Raw genomic sequence first — 22040 nt, 5'->3', positions numbered from 1 at the left:
ATATTTTTTAAAAAAGAAAGTTTAATTGAATACTTTGGGAGTTTCTCTAGAATTGTATGAGATGGACTGATGCTTTCAGTGGTTGTCTCCCCCCATCATCTCCCACCTGAGGTTACAGTTTATGCCAGGGTTGGCAACTCACTACTTACTGCCATTAGTTTGGTTGGGCACTCTGGGTTGGCTGGAGAGTGGTCCTCCCCATTCTTGAGTCCTTAGCATAGGAGTTCTGGTACCTGCACTTGTATCCTGATTCATGTGGGGCAGCTCTGAGCACCAAAGTCTTCAAACCTGATTACTGGCCCTGGCCAGGTAGCTCAGTTGATTAGAGCAGCTTCTCAATGCGCCAAGGCTGTGGATTCAATCTCCTGTCAGGAATACAAGAATCAGCCAGTGAATGCATAAATAAGTAGAACAACAAATCAGTATTTCTCTCACTCTCTCCCCTTCCCTCTCTCGCTCCTCCTCCCTCCCTCCCTTTCCCTCTTCCTTCCTCTCTCTAAAATCAATCAATAAATTTTAAAAAACAACATAATTGCTATCCAAGAAGCATTTCAAACTCTGCTTAGTTTTGGTTTTGACTCCTAGGTACTCTAATGTGCATTTGGAATTAAACTAAACACCTTGCCTGTAAGTCCTCATGACATCTGGTACCTGCCTGCTTTCTGTCCTCATCTCATACCACTCTTCATTCAGCCACACCAGCTATTTTTTGTTCTTTGAACATACTAAGCAGCCTTTTGATTCAGAGGCTTTGCACTTGCTGTTCCTGCTGTTCCCTCTTTCTAGAATGATCTTCCTGCAGATACTTGCATTTTTTTCATGACCAGGCAGGAGATGGGAATCAGTATCTGTGCTGGTCTCATGGTTATCACAACCTGATGTTTTCTTATTGTGTGTTTGTTTACTTATTGCCTTGACACCTTGTACCCATTGGGGCCTCAAATCCCACAAGAGCAGGCATCTGCCCTCATTATTTGTTGGTAAATGTGGAACTTAGCAAAGTACCTGCCTACCATGAAACAAAGTAAAAAATTAAGAGCTGCCACCAAAAACCTGATGTGCAGAATGATTAGATTAACTAATTAGTTTGGATGTTAGAAATTTTAAGTCTTATAAATTGGTTTCCTCTTAAAAGTTCAGGAATAGCTGATCCCTGTGGTAGTGCCTGAGTTTGGTGTCACCTACAAATCTGAAATGGAGTGCAAGCTGCAGATGCTAGCTTGATGAGTTCAGAGTGGCAAGTTTGCTATGACCAGATAGCCTATTGGGTTTCATGTTTTGGTTTGTTTTTAGGAAAAAGCAAAACAAAGGCTCTTCCCCCACCCTCCACCCTGGGATTTGCTTATCCTAAGAATTACTCAAGGAGAGTTGTGAATAGCTGTTACCTGTTGTGCTGCCCTGGACCATTCAGAGATAAAAGAGAGAAGGCATCCAGGTGTCTTCTGTGTACACACCACTGAAACAGGGAGCTCCTTTGTATGCTCTGTGGACTTTTCACATTAAGTATTGATGCTCAGGAATTTAAAGGGCATTCTGCAAAACCAGGTGACAAAATCAAGGTTAGATTAAGCTGTCATTGATAACAGACATTAATGAATAAGGTATTTAATTGTCCCTAGGCATTCATATTTCTTTAAAGCAAGCTTTTTCTATATATTATCAAAATAGTGGCTCTAAAATGCTCAAGCTTAACTGCTACGGTAAAAAGTTCTATTACAAAAATACAGTTTAGTAATAAATAGTATTGGATCACTATGGATAACTTGTCTGTGGATAATAACTTGGCCATTTGGACAATGAGGCTTTACCCAAAAGAATCCCTATCACTTGGTAATAGTGTATTTTCATTGAAGACTGCTTCAATCAATTCAGGCTGTTATAACAAAAACACTACAGACTGGGTAGTTTGACCAACAGACATTTGTTGCTCACAGTTCTGGAGTTCAGAAGTCCAAGATCGAGCTATTGGCAGATTTGGTGTCTGCTGAGGACTTCCCAGTTCATAGACAGCTGTGTCCTCACGTGGGAGAAGGTCTCTAGGTCCCTTTTTAAAAAAATATTTTTATTGATTATGATATTACAGTTGTCCCATTCGCCCCCTTTATTCACCTTCACTCTGCACACCCCCTCCCACCCGCATTCCCCACCTTTAGTTCATGTCCATGGGTCAAACATGTAAGTTCTTTGGCTTCTACATTTCCTATAGTATTCTTAACTTCCCCCTGTGTTTTCTACCTACCATTTATGCTACTTATTCTCTGTACCTTTTCCCCTCTTTCCTCCTCCCCACTCTCTGTTGACAGTCCTCCATGTGATTTTCATTTCTGTGATTCTCTTCCTGTTCTAGTTGTTTGCGCAGTTTGTTTTTTTGTTTCATGTTTGGATGTTAATAGCTGTGAGTTTGTTGTCATTTTATTGTTCATATTTTTGATCTTCTTTTTCTTAGGTAAGTCCCTTTAACATTTCCTATAATAAGGGTTGCATGATAAAGAACTCCTTTAACTTGAACTTATCTGGGAAACACTTTATCTGCCCTTCCGTTCTAATGATAGCTTTGCTGGATATAGGAATCTTGGGTGTAGGCCCTTGGCTTTCAAGATTTTGAATACTTCTTTCCAGCCCCTTCTTGCCTGCAAGGTTTCTTTTGAGAAATCAGCTGATAGTCTTATGAGCACTCCTTTGTAGGTAACTGTCTCCTTTTTTCTTGCTGCTTTTAAGATTCTCTCCCTCATTTTAAGCTTGGTTAATGTAATTATGATGTGTCTTGGTGTATTCCTCCTTGGTTCCAACTTCTTTGGGAATCTTGAAGCTTCCTGGATTTCCTGGAAGTCTATTTCCTTTGCCAGACTGGGAAAGTTCTCTTTCATTATGTTTTCAAATTCTTCATCTTCCTCTTCTCCTTCTGACACCTCTATGATTCAGATGTTGGAACATTTAAAGATGTCCTGGAGGTTCCTAAGCCTCTCCTCATTTTTTTGAATTCTTGTTTCTTCTTTCTGTTCTGGTTGAATGTTTATTTCTTCATTCTACTCCAAACCATTTATTTGAGTCTTCATTTCATTCCTATCACTGTTGGTTCCCTGTTGATTCATTGTTACCTGGGTCTTTTTTATGCTGTTGAAGTACCCAGTGAGTTCCTGGAGCATCCTAATAACCAGTGTTTTGAAGTGTCCATCTGATGACAGATTAGCTGTCTCTTCATCAATTAGTTGTATTTTTTCTGGAGCTTTGAACTTTACTTCATTTGGGCCATTTTTGTCTTGGAGCAGCTGTTACATAGTAAAGGGCGGAGCCTTAGGAGTTCGCCAGGGCAGGACAACCCGTGTCAGGAGGACTCCTACAGGGACAGTGCCACTTGCTGTGCTCTCTGCAGGTTTTCAGTCAACTCCCCAGCTACCCACAATCAAATTGGGCCTTTCTGGTGCTGATTCTTGGTGGGTGGGTTTGTATATGTTGTAAGAACCTGTGGATCTCTCCAACGAACTCTCTTGTGAGGCTGGGAGTTTCTCCTGCTGCAGCTTAAACTCCTACAGGTATTTTCAGTAAGAAGCTTTGAGGCTTTATTTCCCTGTAATGGAAACCTGGGTTGTGCAGTCTGTCTTGCTCCCTACTTGTTGCTCCTGGTTTATCAGCACACGAATGTGAGATGGCCAAGTCTGCAAGCCACCACCTCATCTGGTGCACCAGCCACTGGCTTGCCCACCGTGGTCCTCCAACCACTGCCTTGCCATGAGTCCTCCCTATCTGGCCACCTGTCTCCGCCCCTCCTACCAGTCTGGATGAATGTTTCTTCTTTAACTCCTTGGTTGTCAGTCTTCCATACAGTTCAATTTTATCAGTTCTGGTTGTTTTTTATTTTTAAATTTGTTGTTGTCCTTCTTTTGGTTGTGCAAGGAGGCACAGTGTGTCTTCCTATACCTCCATCTTGGCCAGAAGTCTCTCTAGGTCCCTTTTATAAAGACTGTACTACTGATCATGAGGGCTCCACCCTCATGATCTATTCATCCCCAAAGGCCCCACATCCTAGTACCACCTTGAGGATTACTATTTTAACATGTTTGGTTTGTTGGGTTTTTTTTTTTTTTTGCGTTGGGGGATATAGGGTGTCCAACCTGTGGCCCATAGTCCACATGCAGTCCAGGATGGCTATGAATACGGCCCAAGACAAAATTGTAAATTTACTTAAAATCTTTTTGTTGCTCATCAGTTTTCATTAGTGTTTGTGTATTTAATGTGTGACCCAGGGCGACTCTTCTTCTTGCAGTGTGGCCCAGAGATGCCAAAATGGCATCTGTGGCCCAGAGACTACTTGGACACTCCTAGTAGTCTATAACTAAGTCTGGTTCAATAGACTATTTCTAGATTTTGTATTTTATGTAGTACTTCAGTACTCGTTAATTTGTTCTGGAACATGTGATGAAGGCTGAAACTGAGGAGTACAGAATGATGCAGCATTTTCTCTTGTGGGCAGTGGCGTGACTCATACAAGTACTAGCAAATGCAGGAGGCCTGAGCAAGTACTGAGTGCTAAAACATTTTTTCCTCATCAAAGTTCGATGAGTACAAGGTTTGACAAGTTCTGAAGTCAATGAGTACTGAGGTATGACTGTATTTTCCATTATATTGCTGTGGTCATTCCAAACATAAATTTACCCAGAAATGGAAAAAGTGGAAGGCTGGTAAAGGTGGTTAGCAATGGAGTTGATAGAATTTGAGAGAAGTAAATAATTCTTGAAGCCAGAACCGCTTTATCTTTAAGGGATGAGGAGAGTCCTTCAACCTTTTGTGTTATTTGGTTTTAAGAAATTATGATATTTCCTGTCATAGAATTCTTGGCTTGGGAGCTGTCCATTTTAGTTGCCAGGGGGGACATTTGATAGCTGAAGGTCTGTCTAGGAGTGGAGTGAATTACTTTGTGAGTCTTGTTTAGCCCTGGGAGTTTATGACTGACAAGTAGTAAAGATTTCCATTAGCACTGACCTGTTGCCAAAACAAAACACTGTTTATGAAGGCAGTCTGAATTATTACTTCTTGACTCTCTCTTGTGATTTATGTACTGAGTCAAATTTCATATCAACGATACCAAGGATATGAGAAGATGAAATTATTTTCATAGGCTGCAGTTAACTCTGAGTTTATTATGTATGGAGGGTCCTGTATCCTATTGAAAAATAGTTATGTTACATTTTAATGATTTTTATTATAAAAAGAGAGCACTCATTTGAAAAATTCCAATAATATAATAATACAGAACTTCAAAAAAAAACCCAAGTAAAAGTAATCTGCACTGTCTCCTCCTTTCCAAAAATCTCCACTGTTCACAGTTACATATTTTTCTTTATTTTTTCTTTTATCTATTAAAAATATTCATTCATTGTCATAATGCTCTGTGCCTTTCTCTTCTGCCTTCCTGCCCTCCCTATCTGTATCCTTGTGTATACACACAGTTTGCTCCCTCCTGCCCCCACTAAAATGAGCTTGTGTCTTCTACAGTGTTTTTCAGTTTGCTTTTTTTACTGAGCCGTAAATCTGGGACTTCCCCCCCGACCCCATTCATTCATGTCCATCCCTACAGATCCATCTCATTCTTTGTGTCAGCTGTTCAGTGTTCTTGGTCTTTCTTTTATCTTGTTAGCAAGAGTTGTAAATTATTTCCCCAACACCACACATCTCCGTTCCTCCCAAATTCCTATTGAAAACTATTTGCACTTTTTGGCTTTTTGCTCTTGCAGACAATGAGAAACCTTCATCTTAATTCAGGGCATTTTTGAACCTTTCCAACAGTTGGCCAGCTTACTGTTTTTTTAGTCTCTTAGAACATGGAATCCTTTGTTAAGATTGTTGTGTGCAGAGCCCCCATATACAAAGCAGTCAGCAGTGGGACACTTCAGGGGGGTGAATTGTGGAAGCCTGTATCTTCTACAATGTTTTTCTGTGGGGGCAACTTTGCCCGCAAAGTCCCCCTGTCTGCCATGGATGAAAGTGAAACTACCAAGACATGATATTCTTGGGGAGGAGAGGTGGTCAGTCTCTCAGAAGAGAAAGTCCAAGAGCCCCTTCCTCAGTGGCTTTTATTGGGTTGTAATACACAGGAATACAGGTAAAGCTCATCAATCAATGTCAAGTGGCAAGGATCAAACAGTAGATAACATTTCAAAGAAATCCGAGGACTTAGTCTGAGTCAGTGTCTGTCAGGTAAGGGGGTTGCAAAAACTTTGGGAGACATATTCATTTCTTGCTTGGACCCTTATCATATGAATAAAAGCACTCTTAGCAAAGCAGGCTTCACAGGACTTTAGGAACTGTTTCTTATGCCCGATCACCCTGGATCCTGCCCTAGCCGGCAAGGGGCTGCACCACCTTCCCCATCATAGGTTTTTAGGCTTAAATGGACTAGAGCCAGGAAGCACTTCTCCCAGACAGAAATGGGGACTTGGACTATGTCAGATTAGTGGGGGGGGGGGGGTGAGGGTCCATCACTCCCTCTTTGCTGCAGCCCCCCGAGTCCTTCCTTGAGGGCCTCCCAAGTGATCGTGTCTGGCTTAGGTTGCCCCTCCTCTGAGGGGTCTTACCCATCTCTGACTAACCAAGCAAGTGTTGGGGGCAGGGGAAGAAGCAGAAGCAGCACTGCTTCCAGAGATAAGCTTTGTCTCCTTGTGGCTCAAATTTGAGGTCGCTCACTCAGCCTTAGCCATGGGGGGCAGTTACAACTCCTGAAACCAGGCAGAGTGGTTCCCAACATTTTTCAGTTTGCTTTTTTTTCTGATCAGTAAATCTGGGACTTCCTCCCCTCCCATTCATTCATGTCCAGGAGTTGGAAAAGGCCTGTGAGCACAGGGTGAAACCTTTTAAAAAGAATTCGTTTGAGAAGAATCCATGCAAGTGGAGGTGCCTAGAGACCTTGAACACTAAGTATGGCTCATTTCATGGAGAGGCTGATCAGAAAGGAATCTTCCTGGCATCATTGGCTATAGGGTGCAAAGCAGCACCACAGGCCCCGGAGGGTGTATGCTACCCTCATCTTAGTGCCTTGCCTTACACAAACACGGAGGATAGCCATTATTTAGAACAGCAGGAATGTGTGAATCTACCACAGTATGTAGACCTTACCCACACCCATCCCCAGTTGCCCTGATCTGGTAGAGAAGAAAGGGGAGTCTTCTCAAATTCCCTCAGACCATCCACCTATCTACCCTCCTGTCTCACTTTCTGCATTTCTGTGATTAAATATTTCACAACAAACTTGTATTGCTTTTTGTATGGTAAAGAAAATTATTTTTGGAAATTTAAATTAAAATTCTAAAACAGTAACCTAGCATTGAATGGAAGATCCTGGCTCCCCTTACCTTCAGCCACCACTCATTCCTATATCATACCAATAATTTGGCATTATCTTGCCTCATGCTTCATGTAGCCACATAAGCATATGTACTATTTTTCTTGTGAAGATAGGATCATGCTCTATACAGCTATACAAATATTCATGTTATCTATCACAGACATTTTTATACAATAAAACATATAGATTTCTAGTCATATGTCACTTAACAATGTAGGTACATCCTGAGAAAGGCATTATTAGGTGGTTTTGTCATTTTACAAATGTCATAGAGTGTGAGTGCACTTACAATCGACTATGTAGTACAGCCTGGTACTCGTGGTCTGCAAGTCTGTGCAGCATGTTACACATAGTTGTAATGTATTGCACTACCATGTTACAATGGCTGGAATGTCACTAGGAGATAGGAGTTTTTCAGCTCCCTTATAATCTTGTAGGACCACCATCACATATATGGTTCATGATTGACTGAAACATCATTATGGGCACATGACTGTACCTTGTTCTCTTTTTTAGTTACATCATTTCTACTATGTCAGTGCAAAAGTTTCTTTAGTTCCTCATTATTGGATTGTTTTCAGTTTTTCTCTAAGCTTACAGTTAATGTAAAGATGCCTTCATCCAAAGGGAGCCATTGTCTCAGTTATTTCTGGTAACTGGGTAGCATGGGTAATTCAGGTACAGTTTATCCAGTAGCTTGAATTGAGTCCTTTTTTTAACAGTTTTTAGGCACATCCCACCTTCCCCCAGGGTTTTCTAGTGACATACATTTTAGTGACCCTTCAGTAATTTTAGTAGCTTTGTGTTTGGGGTGTATTTGATTTCATCATGTCCTCGCAGAGGTTTTTGGAATATCATGTTCCTTTGGTGTTCTGCAGACCCTTTGAAGCTCTGCAGGCTGGAAAGCAGGAGAGCGTGAGATCTAAGATGGGAAATGATTAAAAGTTCTGTGATAACTATCTAACCAGTGTCACTGGCTCCTCCTCACTGTGTAGGTGAAATGATGAGCCAGCCTGCCCTGTTGCTGACCACTTACTTCTGTTTGCTTCTGGCTGAATGTTTCCAGGTTAAATCTTTCAGAGTACACCATTCACTGTTGGAAAGTCACATTTAGCATTTATCTAAAGGATTTAGAACAATTATTTTTAAACCTGTGAATTATAAAATTCACTAGAGAACGTTGTTTTAAAAAGAAATAGACTAAATGGTTAAGATGTTAAATTTCACATCTTTTACTATAAATATTTGGAAGGAAAAACAAATGGATCAGATTCCACTTTGTAGGAATAAAAAAGAAAAATGTACTTTATATACAGAAATTGAATAATCACTAAGATATATTAAGTAGGGGAGAGGGAAGTGGCAAAATTGTGTCTATTAGTTAACTCTATAAAAAGAAAGAAGGAAAGGTAAAGGGAAAATGTGTTTGCTTCTGTAGTCTTAGCACACCCAAGCTACAGGTAGTATTCTTTGCCTCTGGGAAGGGAAACTGGATGGCGGGGGCAGGAGTGAGAAGACATGTTACTTTATTTTTTAAGTTATGTTTCTAAGTTTCTATCTTGGGTGGTCTGATTCAATACATTTAAGATGGGGTCTGGGAATAATATATCTATCCAGATACATGCGCACACACACACAAAAGATCTGTCAGGAAAAAGTCAATAGCCATTGTTAACATAATGAGAACAATTTCCACTATGTAGATATAACCTGGCAGCCAAGGACAGTAGACTGGAATGCACATGCATGACAGTAATGACTTTACTGTACTAGTCAGAGGGGATGGTAGACAATATTGAGTGAGCAGTGTACTGTGTGACTGTCGCACTGAAAATGACTGAGCAAGTAGAGCAATGAATCTGTATCAAATTTTGCATTAAGCTTGAACATACCTCCCTGGAAACTGTTCAGATGATTCAGAAGGCTGCAGCTATGGGCAATGGGTGATTGACAGCTTTATCACAACAACATGCCTGCTCATGCATCACATCTCCTGCAGAGTATTTTGGTGAAACATCAAATCACCCAGGTTACTCAGCCCTGTTACAGCCCAGATTTGATGACCTTTGACTTCTGACTTTTCCTTTGAATTGCAAGATTACCTTTGAAATGCAAGAGATTTCAGATCATCAGTGAGATTCAGGAAAATACCATGGGGCAGCTGATGGCAATTGGGAGAACTGTGTGAGGTCCCAAGATACCCACTTCCAAGAGGACTGAGGCATCATTTTCCTATGTGCAGTGTATCTTGTATTCTCTTTAATAAATGTCTCTATTTTTCATTACATGGCTGGATACTTTGTGGATAGGCCATAATGTGTGCATGTGTGTATAAAAATTATAAAATAGCTTGATTAAGATATGATTAGTATCTTTTGAAGATTGCAGCCAGTGGCTTTTATTATATTCAGAATTGCATGGGCATCAACACTAACTCCAGAAGGTATTAAACCTCATACCTTCTAATAGGCAAGTCTTCTGATGATAGAAATAAAAATATGCTTCAGAACATTGCCTGTCTCAGTTAACCCCTAATCTCCTTTTGTTTTTATGGATTTGCCTATTCTGGATAATTATTATAAGTGGAATCTTACAGTATAGGTCTTTATGCCCGACTCTTTTCATTGAGCATAATAACTACAGGTTCATTCATATTGTAGAATGTATAGATCATGTGGAATTGGGGGAAGTGCTAGACTATTGTGCAAAGTAGCCATACCATATTATACTTCTAACAGCAATGTTTGGGGGCCTAAGAACTTATTTTTTAGTAAGGATCCTGGTGATTCTTCTGATAAAGCAGTTTTGCAAAACACTATTTCTGGGGGAGTATGGAACCTCTTGCTATGATGGCTGTGTTTGTTCTCAACCAGTACCTAGCAGTGCTGAAGGGCACTGTGGTTACTATAGGGAACACAGCACCAGAATGCTACTCTGCAGAGTGTTACCTCCCCAAGAAGAAGGCGCTCAGACAGAACAAACTCTAGTGTGGGGCCAGCCAAACCTGAGTGTTGTTTTTTTGTTTTGTTTTCATCTAAATTTTTAAAAATAGGGTATGATAAAGAAACCTGGTTGTCCTGAGAAACCTCAGAAGATTTGGATGGAGGAAGGAATAGCCTAGGAAAGCTGTATATGTGAGTGGTTTTCTTCTCCCAGTGGAACAAGTGTAAAAATCTTCATGGTTTGGAACCTGATTTCTCCTTTTCGTTTATTTTTTTGTTTTCTAATTGTTTTTTTAATTTAATTTTTAAGTTATAGTTGACATTCAGTATTATGTTAGTTTCAGGTGTACAGCTTAGTGATTAGACGTTATATAACTTACAAAGTGATTCTCCCCCCAAGTCTAGTACCCATCTGGCATCAATGTTGACTTTACGTTTCTATGCTGTATTTTACATCCCCATGACTGTTTTGTAACTACCCGTGTGTACCTATAAACCCCTTTCCTTTTTTCACCCAGATTCCTAATCCCCTGTCCACCCTGGCAGCATTCACTCTGATCTCTGTATCCATGAGTATTTCTGTTTTGTTTATTTTCTTTTTTAGATTCCACATATAAATAAAATTATATGGTATTTGTCTTTCTCTGTCTGACTTATTTCACTTCCCATTACCCTCATCCATGTTGTTGGAGTTGGTAAGATTTCTCTTTTTTTCCAATTTTTTTTAATTTAATTATTTTTCAAGTACAGTTTTATGTCTATTACTCCCATACCATCCCACCTTCGTCCCATTTCCACCCTTCTCAGTTGTTGTCCATGTATCCTTTATATATGTTCCTCTAAATCCCTTCTCTATTTCCCGTGAAATTCTCTCCCCTCTCCCCTCTGGTCACTGTCAGCCTGTTCTCTATTTCAGTGTGTTTGGTTATATTTTGCTTGCTTGTTTGTTTTGTTGTTTAGCTTCCTGTTAAAGGTGAGATCATATGGTATTTGTCCTTCAACACCTGGCTTATTTCACTAAGCATAATGCTTTCCAGTTCCATCCATGATGTTGCAAAAGGTAGGAGCTCCTTCTTTCCTTCTGCAGCATAAAATTCCATTGTGTATATGTACCATAGTTTTTTGATCCATTCATTTACTAATGGGCACCTAGGTTGCTTCCAACTCTTGGCTATTATAAATTTTGCTGCTATGAACATTGGGGTGCATATGTTCTTTGGGATTGCTGTTTTAGGGTTCTTAGGATACAATCCTAGCAGTGGAATTGCTGGGTCAAAAGGCAGGTATGATTTTAGTTTTCTGAGAAAATTCCATACTGTTTTTCATAATGGTTGTACCAGTCTGCAATCCCACCAACAGTGGACCACAGTCCCCTTTTCCCCACACCCTCTCCAACATTTGTTGTTTATCACTTTGTTTATGATAGCCATTTTCACCAGTGTAAAGTGACATCTCATTGTGGTTTTAATTTGCATCTCTCTGATAGCAAGCGATATTGAGCATCTCTTCATGTGTCTCTGGATCCTCTGTATGTCCTCCTTTCAGAAGTGTCTGTTCAAGTCCTTTCCCCATTTCTTAATTGGGTTAGTTGTCTTCTTAGAGAGAAGTCGTGTGAGTTCTTTGTATATTTTGGAGATTAAACCTTTGTCTGAGGTATCATTGGCAAATATGTTTTCCCATAGAGTTGGTTGTCTTTTTATTTTAATGCTGTTTTCTTTAGCTGCAAAGAAGCTTTTTATTTTGATGAGATCCCATTTGTTTATTCTTTCCTTTATATACCTTGCTCTAGGGGACATATCAGTAAAAATGTTGCTGTGCGAAATATCTGATATTTTCCTGCCAATGTCCTCCTCTAGGACTTTAATGGTGTCACGGCTTATATTAAAATCTTTGATCCACCTTGAATTTATTTTGGTGTGTGATGTAAGTTGGTGCTCGAGTTTCATTTTTTTGCATGTAGCTGTCCAGTTCTCCCAACACTATTTGTTGAAGAGGCTATCTTTACCCCATTTTATGTTACTGCCCCCTTTGTCGAATATTAATCGACTGTAGAGACTTGGGTTTATTTCTGGGTTCTCTATTCTGTTCCATTGGTCTATGTGCCTGTTTTTATGCCAGTACCAGGCGGTTTTGAATACAGTAGCCTTGTAATACAGTTTAATATCAGGTATTGGGATCCCTCATACTTTGTTCTTCTTTCTTACATTGCAGCTGCTCTTCGGGGTCTTTTATGGTTGCATATAAATATTTGAAGTGTTTGTTCTATGTCTGTGAAATATGCCATTGATACTTTATTAGGTATTGCATTGAATTTGTAAATTGCTTTGGGTAGTATGGACATGTTGATGATGTTAATTCTTCCAATCCATGAACACGGTATATGTTTCCATTTCTTTGTGTCTTCCTTGATTTCTTTCTTCAGTGTTGTGTAGTTTTCTGCATACAGGTCTTTTATCTCCTTGGATAGATTTATTCCCAGATATTTTAATTTTGTTCTTGATATATCGAAGGGGATTTTTTTTCTTGATTTCTGCTTCTGATGATTCATTGTTAGTATACAAAAATGCCTTTGATTTCTGGATATTGACTTTGTATCCCGCTGTTTTGCCAAATTGATTTATTAGTTCGAGCAGTTTTTTTGTAGAGTCTATAGCATTTTCCATGTACACTATCATGTCATCTGCAAACAGATGACAGTTTTGTTTCCTCCTTTCTGATTTGGATGCCTTTTATTTCCTTTTCTTGCCTAATTGCTGAGGCTAAAACTTCCAATACTATATTGAATAGAAGTGGTGATAGTGGACAACCTTGTCTTGTTCCTGATCTTAGTGGAAAAGCTTTTAGTTTTTGCCCATTGAGTATGATGTTGACTGTAGGTCTTTCATATATGACCTTTATTATATTGAGGAATGCTCCCTCTATTCCCACTTTGCTGAGTACCTTTATCATAAATGGGTGTTGTATCTCATCAAAAGCTTTTCCCACATCTATTGATATGACCATGTGGTTTTTGTCTTTGCTTTTGTTTATGTGGTGTATGTATTACATTTACTGATTTGCGGATATTGAACTATCCTTGCATTCCTGGGGTGAATCGCACTTGGTGGTGGTGTATGATTTTTTGATGTATTGTTGGATGCGATTTGCCAATATTTTCTTGCAGATTTTAGCATCTATGTTCATCAGCGATATTGGCCTAAAGTTTTCTTTCTTTGTTTTGTCTCTATCTGGTTTTGGAATTAGGGTGATGCTGGCTTCATAAAAAGAGCTGAGGAGTTTCCCATCATTTTGGATTTTTTGGAATAGTCTGTGAAGAATAGGGGTTAGCTCTTCCTTAAAAGCTTTGTAGAATTCTCCTGTGAAACCATCTGGTCCAGGGCTTTTGTGTGATGAGAGTTTTTTGATTACTGCTTCAATTTCATTTGCTGTTATTGGTCTGTTCAGGCTTTCTACTTCTTCTTCATTGAGTTTTGGAAGATTATATTTTTCTAGAAATTTGTCCATTTCACCTGGGTTGTCAAATTTCTTGGCATACAGTTCTTCATAGTAATTTCTTACAATCCCTTGTATTTCTGTGGTATCAGTTGTCATCTCTCCTCTTTCATTTCTAATTGTGTTTATTTGGGTCCTCTCTCTTCTTTTCTTGATGAGCCTACTTAAAGGCTTGTGTATTTTGTTTCTCTTTTCAAAAAACCAGATCCTGGATTCATTGATCCTTAGAATTGTTCTTTTAGTCTCTATGTCATTTAATTCTGCTCTGATCTTGGTTATGTCCTTCCTTGTACTTGCTCTGGGCTGTCTTTGTTGTTATTCTTTGAGTTCTTGTAGGTGTCGGGTTAGGTTGTTTGTTTGAAATGTTTCTATCCTCTATAGGTAAGCCTGTATTGCTATGAAATTCTGTCTCAGGACTTCCTTCACTGAGTCCCATAAGTTTTGGGCTGTTGTGAGTTCATTTTCATTAGTTTCCAGAAACTTTTTTATTTCTTCCCTAATTTCAGTCTTGACCCATTCGTTGTTCAATAGCATACTATTCAGTCTCCATGATTTTGGGTGTTTTGGGTTTTTTCCTGTGGGGTTGCTTTCTAATTTCAGTCCCTTGTGGTCAGAGAAAATGCTTCGTATGATTTCAATTGTCTTGAATTTGTTGAGGCTCGTTTTGTGTCCTATCATGTAGTCTATCTTTGAAAATGTTCCATGTGCATTTGAAAAGAATGTGTATTTAGCTTCTTTGGGATGAAGGGCTTTATATATATATCTCAGTCAAGTCCATTTCATCTAGGGTGTTGTTTAGTGCAGCTATATGTTTGTTGATATTTTGTTGGGAAGATGTGTCCATTTTTGACAGTGGGATGTTAAAATCCCCTACTATAATTATGTTGCTGTCAATATCTTTCTTGAAGTCTTCTAGGATTTTTCTTATATATTTGGGTGCTCCTATGTTGAGTGTATATATAGTTATGATGTTAATATCTTCTTGGTGGATTCTTCCCTTGAGTATTATGAAGTGACCTTCTGGGTCTCTCTTTATGGCCCTTTTTTTGAAGTCTATTTTGTCTGATATTAGAATTGCTACCCCGGCTTTTTTTTCTTGACCATTTGCTTGGAAAAGTCGTTTCCATCCCTTCACTTTTATTCTGTGATGGTCCTTTGTCCTGAGGTGGGTCTCCTGTAGGCAGCATATGTGTGAGTCATGCTTTCTTATCCATTCAGCTATTCTATGTCTTTTGATTGGAGCATTTAATCCATTTACATTTAAGGTTATTATTGATTGGTACTTATTCATTGCCATGTTTATACCAGAGTTCGTCTCTGTCTCTCTCTTTTTCTTCATTTCCTTAAAGCAGTCCTTTTAGTATTTCTTGTAGAGCTGTTTTGGTGGAGGCATATTCTTTTAAACTTCTTTTGTCTTGGAAGCTCTTTATTTGGACTTCTATCTTAATTGAGAGCCTTGCTGGGTAAAGTAGCCTTGGCTCTAGGCCTCTAGTTCTCATTACTTGAAATATTTCTTGCCATTCTCTTCTTTCTTGGAGTGTTTCCATTGAGAAGTCAGAAGCTAACCTTATTGGGGCTCCCTTGTATGTTACTTCCTTTTTCTCCCTTGCTGCCTTTAAGACTCTCTGTTTGTCTTGGAATTTTGCCATTTTAATGATGATGTGTCTTGAAGTGGGCGTCTTTGTGTTCCTCCTGAATGGGACTCTGTTTGATTCCTGAATTTACCTAACTTTTTCTCTCATCAAATTAGGGAAATTTTCCATCATTACTCTTTCAAATAGGTTTTCTATCCCTTGTTCTTCTTCTCCTCCTTCTGGTATTCCTGTTATTCGGATATCATTACGTTTCATATTATCTTGCGTTTCTCTTAGTCCCTCTGTATTCCTTTTGAGCCTCTTTTCCCTTTCTTGCTCTTTCTACTGTGTCCTCCATCGCGCTGATCGATCTTCTGCCTCATCCGTCCTGCTTTTCATTCCTTCTACTGTATTCTTCAGTTCCAAAATTGTATTCTTCAGTTCCTCTTTGCCTTTGCTGATAGTTTCTCTTTCCTTTTTCATGTCGATATAGTTTGCGGAGAGCTCATTGTAGCTCCGTTGTAGTTTCTGGTAGCTCCCCTCTAGTTTCTGGTAGCTCATTGTGAGCTCTTTGAATTTCCTGATAAGTAGTGCTTTGAATTCAATATCTGATAGCTGACTTGCCTCTCTTTCATCTGACATTATTTCTGAGACTTCCACCTTTTCATTCATTTGGGCATTGTTTCTCTGTCTTCCCATTTCTTATGAGACTCTTCTTGTTAGCTTCAGCTTCTTAAATTGATCAGTTCTGACTCCCCGGGTTTATGGTGTGAACTTCTGTGGTAGAATACCTGTGAACTTCAGTGGTGCACTCTCTTGCAGGTTTCTTGATGTTCTCCGCTTCCACCTACTCCTTTCTTTGTGTGTGTGTCATCAGTTTGAGGGGGAGGGAAAATGGTTTATAACAGCAGGAGAGTACTTTATGATGTTTATAGTCACAGCCAGTAGAGAAGAGATAGAAGGTCTTTAGGCTCTATATAGTGTTAACTGTAATCTTCAACCCAATTTGCCGCTTTTAAGAAAAGATGGACCAAAGATAAGTCTTTTGTTGGGGAAGAAAATCTTGTGAGTTGTATCTAGAAAGCAGTCAGGTTGCGGATGGTCAGATTTTGAGGTAAGGTGAGAGGAAAGAATAGTAATTAGGCGTAGCTTGTGAGCAAGTAGAGTTAATCACTACAGTAATAGAGTTCAGGAACCTGTAAAGTGGGCTTAAGACCCGAGAGATGTGTTGTGAAGTATTTACAGTGGTATAGAAAGCAACAAAGAAACAAACAAACAATCACAGAAAAAAAGGGCAAGAGAAGTGAGGAAAAAGCAGTAAGTTTGAAGTGAAAGGAGGAAGGACTGAAACCGGAAAAAAGAAAGAAGAGGAACAGCCTACTGAAAGATACAGCAACAATAAAATTTAAAAAATATACGAATACTGAATAAAAGTTTAAAAAAAGTTTTTAAAAAGTTTTTTTAAAAAGTTAGAGAAAAAAAAACCTCCTTCCTTGTTGGTTTCAAACTGTCCAATCTGGTTTTTCTGATTTCAGCAGAACCCCTTTGTGGGCTGGCTTATAGGCCTAGGCACACACCCACGCGCCAGCCAGGCTACCAGACTTGGCTGCAGACTCCCGCCCTCCAGACAGGCTGCCTATGTCCCATGTGATCTCTTACTGGTCCTTCCCAGTCCTGTTGCTGGGTGAGAAGCAAGTCAAGCTGCCTTCACAGGAGAACACCTCAGTCCACTTTCCAGTAAAAACTCCAGAAAGCGTGCTTCTCAGCCCAGCGTAATCCCCAACCTGACTGGTTAGGACAATGCTCCTCTCAAATTTCCTGGGCTGGCAGGCTGGTGGGCTGACGACCACTGAGATCGCCACTGAACATGGCCCCCTGTCCTTGTTACCCTCCCTGCACACCTAGGCAGACGGGTCTCTGCCACCCAGCCCCACCAAGATGGGGAGGGAGGGAGCCAGCTCTTCCAAGGTCCCCGCAGCTGGCCCAGTGCTCCACTAAGGGATGGGATCCCTATGAGTCCTTCGTGGCAGTGTCCGCAGACGGAAGCCTCTACACCCCTAACGTGGCGGCGGCGGCTCCGAGGCATTTTGGCTGGCCCAGGGCAGCCGGCCCTGCTGCTGCTGCTTTTTTCTTTACTCACAGGTACCAGGCTCCCAATGAGTCCTCTGTGTCAGACACTCCTGTCTCTGGGCACAGATGGAAGGAAGCCTTTGGGCTCTGACCGCTGCGGCAGCCGCGGCTCCATGGCCATTGTGCACCAGCCAAGGGCTGACGCTGGCCTGGCCGCCTCCGTCCTTACTCGCGTCCCTGAGACCCCAACGACCTGTAGCTGTCTGGTTCGTCACTATCTCTGGTCTCTTCTTTTCATGAATGCTGGGAAATTGTTTGTTGGGGAATTGATTGCGCTGTTCCTCAGTAGATCTGCCAGGATTTTCTCCTAGGGGTATGAGAACTGGAGTCGCTCCGTCCTACTCCACCACCATTTTCCTCTCTCTCGATTTCATTTTTTTAACAGTCAAGTAATACTCCATTGTATATGTGTACCACAACTTCTTTATCCACTTTTTGATCGATGGACATTTAGGTTGTTTCCATATCTTGACTATTGTAAATGAAATATTCTTCATTGTCTCTTAATATATCCTTTATTTTAAAGTATTTTTTGTCTGTTTTAAGTATTGCAACCCTTGCTCTTTCTCTTTCCATTTGTCTGAAATATCTTTTTTCATCCCTTTACTTTCAGGCTGTATGTGTCTTTTGATCTAAAGTAAGTCTTTTGTAGACAGCATATGTAAGGGTCTTGTTTTGTTAACCATTCAGCCCCCCTTATGTCTTTTGAGTGGCACATTTGATACATTTACATTTAAAGTAAGCATTGATAGGTGTGTCATTATTGCCATTTAATTATTCATATTTTTGTGTTTTTTTTCCTTCTTAAATAAAACCCTCTAACATTTCTTGTAATACTGATTTGGTGGTGATGAACTTCTTTAGCTTTCTTGTCTGGAATCTGTAGGTCTTTTATCAAAAAAAAACAAAACAAAACATGTAACTCATTTTATCTTGAATTGTCTTGTGTGGCTTTTAATAGCCATAAACGAAGTGTTATATGACATTGACATGATTATTCTGAAGTCTAAACTAGAGGAAAAAGTGTTTCCATTTATAGTAGGATTGAGTTCTAATTACTGAAATGAAATTGAGAAGTCTCCCAGTCAAGATTGTAAACGTGGGGCAAGTCTTCTGGTGATAGAAATAAAAATAAGCTTTGGAACATTGCCTGTCTCAATCCCCAGATAACTGATTTTTTTCACTCTCTCCTTTGGAATGGGACCTGAGTAGGGCAGTTGAGGAGCAAGGTAACCCACACAAAGCTGGTCCTTCTTCAGTGTGGCATAATAATAGGCACTCTCTCGGCCATTTAGTAGCAAACACAAAAATAGAGTAAGTAAATGGTCTTTTAAGTTGTTCCAAGCAGAATTTTAGTTTCTACTGAGAAAAGTTCTTTACCTTGTTGTATTAGAAACTTAATGTTTTCACCAGAAAGCAATGCCTATAGCGCCATGAGACAGCAGGCTTTTCTGGCAGAAGGAAGACAGTGAGACCTGGTGGAGTCCAGGCCTGCCTATGTGGTAAGAGGGTGATGTTGAGTAGTTTCTTTTTATTGTTTGTGTTGTGGTTAAGTATACATAAAATAAAATTTGCCATTCTAACCATTTTTAAGTGTAATTCAGTGGCTCTGCATACATTTACAATACTGTGTAACCATCACCACTATCCATTTCCAGAACCTTTTCATCATCCCAAACAGAAACTTTATCCATTAAACACTCTCTATTCCCTTTTCATTCTGCTTTCTGTCTGTGAGTTTGACTAATCTAAGTACCTCATAAAAGTGGAATCATACTGTATTTGTCCTTTTGTCTGACCTATGTCACTTAGCATAATGTTTTCAAGGTTCATCCATATTGTATGTAGCATGTATTAATTTTATTATTTTTTAGCACTGAAATATTCCATTTTATGGATATACCACATTTTGTTTATCCATTTTTCTGTTGATGAATATTTGAGTTGATTCTACCTTTTGGCTGTTGTGAATTATGCTGCTATGAACCTTCATGTCCAAGTACCCATTTGAGACCCTGCTTTCAATAATTTGGGTATATACCAAGAAGTGGAATTGGTGGGTCATGTGGTAATTGTATGTTTAACTTTTTGAGGAACCACCAAACTATTTTCCAAGGCATGTACACCTTTTTAGATTACCACCATCAGTGTAGAAGGGTTCCAATTTCTCTCCATTTTTGTCAATACTTTTTACTTACTGTTGTTTTTTTTTTCCATAGTGGCCAACCCTGATGGGTTTGATGCCTTCTTGTGGTTTTGCTTTGCATTTCTCTAATGGTTAATGATGTTGAGCATCTGTTCACATGCTTCTTGACCATATGTTATTTTCTTTGAAGAAAGTCTATTCAGGTCCTTTGCCCATTTTTAAAAATCATGTTACTTGTTTTATTGTTGAAATTCTTGATATAATCTGGATATAAACTCCTTTTCAGATCTATTATTTCCAGACTTGTGTTTCTTTTTAAAAATACAGCTCTGATTATGTTGCTTGGTACTAGTGATAGCCTTTAAATTCTGCTCACCATAATCTTTTCTTCACTGGGTGACTTTAACTGGGCCTTCACCTTTTGAGCTCATTTCCTCACTGCAGATGGAAATAACTGTACCTTCCCCTAGGATTGCCTTTGGATCCCCTGAATGGTGCCGTTTACTACTCTCTAGACCAAGATAGAAGACCCTATAACTTCTGACTACTTCCAGGAGGTGTATCTATCAGAGCCTATGCCAAGTATCTTTTTCCAGAGCTGCTATGTTTAATTTCTTCCCAACAAGACTGGGATCAGCTGGTTCATGTCCCCCAGGCCAAAATACACACAGGTGCCCAGTAGATAGGAGTAGGTTACCATGAGAACTTTATTCTCATCATCACACTTACGTTGTCATATCTTGTCCCCACTTTCTATTCCGTGCCCACAGTGTCCAGGAGAGCACCACTTCACAGTTGGTGCTTAATAAATTTGTTGAGGTGTATGTGGTAAAGCTGTTACTTCGAGGTTCCTGAAACAGGCTGGGAAGGAAGCTCCCAGAGCCGAGGTAACTTTGTGTAGCCAATCACTTCCCTTTATGCACCTTATTTCCTACCTATGAAATGGGCTGGCCCTGTGACCACACTTTTTCTATGGTCAATGGGAGGGTTCAGTGAACTAGTTCATGTTGAGCACTCAGCCCAGGTAACTATGATTTCTAGGCTTTCTGTAAAAATGTGCCACTTGCTTTTTTTACTTAATGATCTAAAGTCAATTTGACTAAGGTTCTTTGACTAAATTGCTTAAAGAAGGAAGAAGAAAAGAAAGGAGAGATAGGAAACTGAAGCAATGCCTTATCACCCTGGAATGTTTCACTAAGCTAGTCATGGTTTGCAGAAATTCTTTCCTAGGACTTGCCTACTCTGCTGGACCCTCAGTGTGGTCTGACTTCCATGTAACTCTAAGGACTGGCCTCCAGGCCATGTGAAGAAGAAAGAAGACCCTGCATTTTTCTAGAGTTTTTATTTATTGACTTTTCTTCTGTCTTGCAGCTGATGCCTTTTTCAAAGCCGCTATAAGCCTCATTCCAGAAGTCCCAAAGATGATTAATATTGATGGAAAGATGCGACTATCAGAATCATTCCTTCTGGAGTTCCTCTGCAATTTCTTTTCTACTTTATTAATAGTTCCGGTACGTCTCCTCAAAGAGCTAAAGGTGATATCTTTCTTTGACCTGCTTTATTGGTGTCTTTAGCCCCAAAACTGCAGGGATGTTCTGTTCATGTGTTGGGTTTGTAGTCAGATATTTGAATTTCTCAATGTACTTTCCATTCATTTTGTCTTGAATGTGTTAGTTGAGACTCTCTATATGGTCAAGATAGTGTCATTTAGTGATTTGGGGGATGGAAGGGGGTAAGATGACTAGGATGGACTCCCAAGTCTCCCTTCTCCCCACTCTGCAGTCTCTGGTAATTATGTAGTATTACTGCACTGCAGTTTTTCATCTATAAAATAGTAATAATATTTGTATCTAAGCATTGTTGAATATTAAATGAATGAATATGCATACATAGTTAGAACAGTGACTTGACACAGAGTAAGCACTGAAAAGGGTGATGGTGATAGTCTTTTGATGGAAAGTGCTAGAAACCAAGCCACAATAGTGAAGATTAAATGGGACATTTTTGGAAGGATTCTGAGGTTTCATTTGGAAGATAAGAGATGAGCAGTCAAGGTTGGGCTGGAAGGAATCAGGGCCACCCCAGGATAAGCACAAAGGACCCTCACTCTAGCGGGGGCTCCTAACTGAGAGTACAGCTACTGCCTGGGTAATTAACAGGATGGCACATAAATTTAGATGAGAAAAAAAACACACCTGTATTTTTACAAACCTCAGTGAAGTGTAGCCTTTGCTCCATTATGAATTACAGTCAATAAAGAAGTATTTATCAGAGTAGTTGGGACTTTGTCACCAATAAAAATCACCAGTATGTTCATATCACAATCCAGGAGTGAAAGGTATTTCAGAAAATTGTTCATGTGCTTCCCTCCCTAAAAAACACAGAAGCTACTAGTCCCATCATTAGGTTTGTTCTTT

At 39.7% G+C, this 22040-nt stretch overlaps 1 protein-coding gene across 3 annotated transcripts in view; it reads left to right on the top strand.

Annotated features, from left to right (window-relative positions):
• The window catches only part of VPS35L (VPS35 endosomal protein sorting factor like), a 168678-nt gene that overhangs the window by 123539 nt on the left and 23099 nt on the right, over positions 1-22040 (top strand). For all 3 annotated transcript variants that reach the window (XM_037057109.1, XM_037057108.1, XM_037057107.1), the window contains exon 27: positions 20995-21134. In XM_037057109.1, the coding sequence (XP_036913004.1) occupies positions 20995-21134 (140 nt within the window). The remainder of the gene's footprint in view (positions 1-20994; positions 21135-22040) is intronic.

This window comes from Sturnira hondurensis, unplaced genomic scaffold (assembly GCF_014824575.4).
Source record: "Sturnira hondurensis isolate 20B ecotype Veracruz unplaced genomic scaffold, ASM1482457v3 Scaffold0009372, whole genome shotgun sequence".
Lineage (NCBI taxonomy): Eukaryota > Metazoa > Chordata > Mammalia > Chiroptera > Phyllostomidae > Sturnira > Sturnira hondurensis.
Note: the sequence above shows the minus strand (reverse complement) of the source record. Positions and strands in the feature narration are given on the sequence as shown.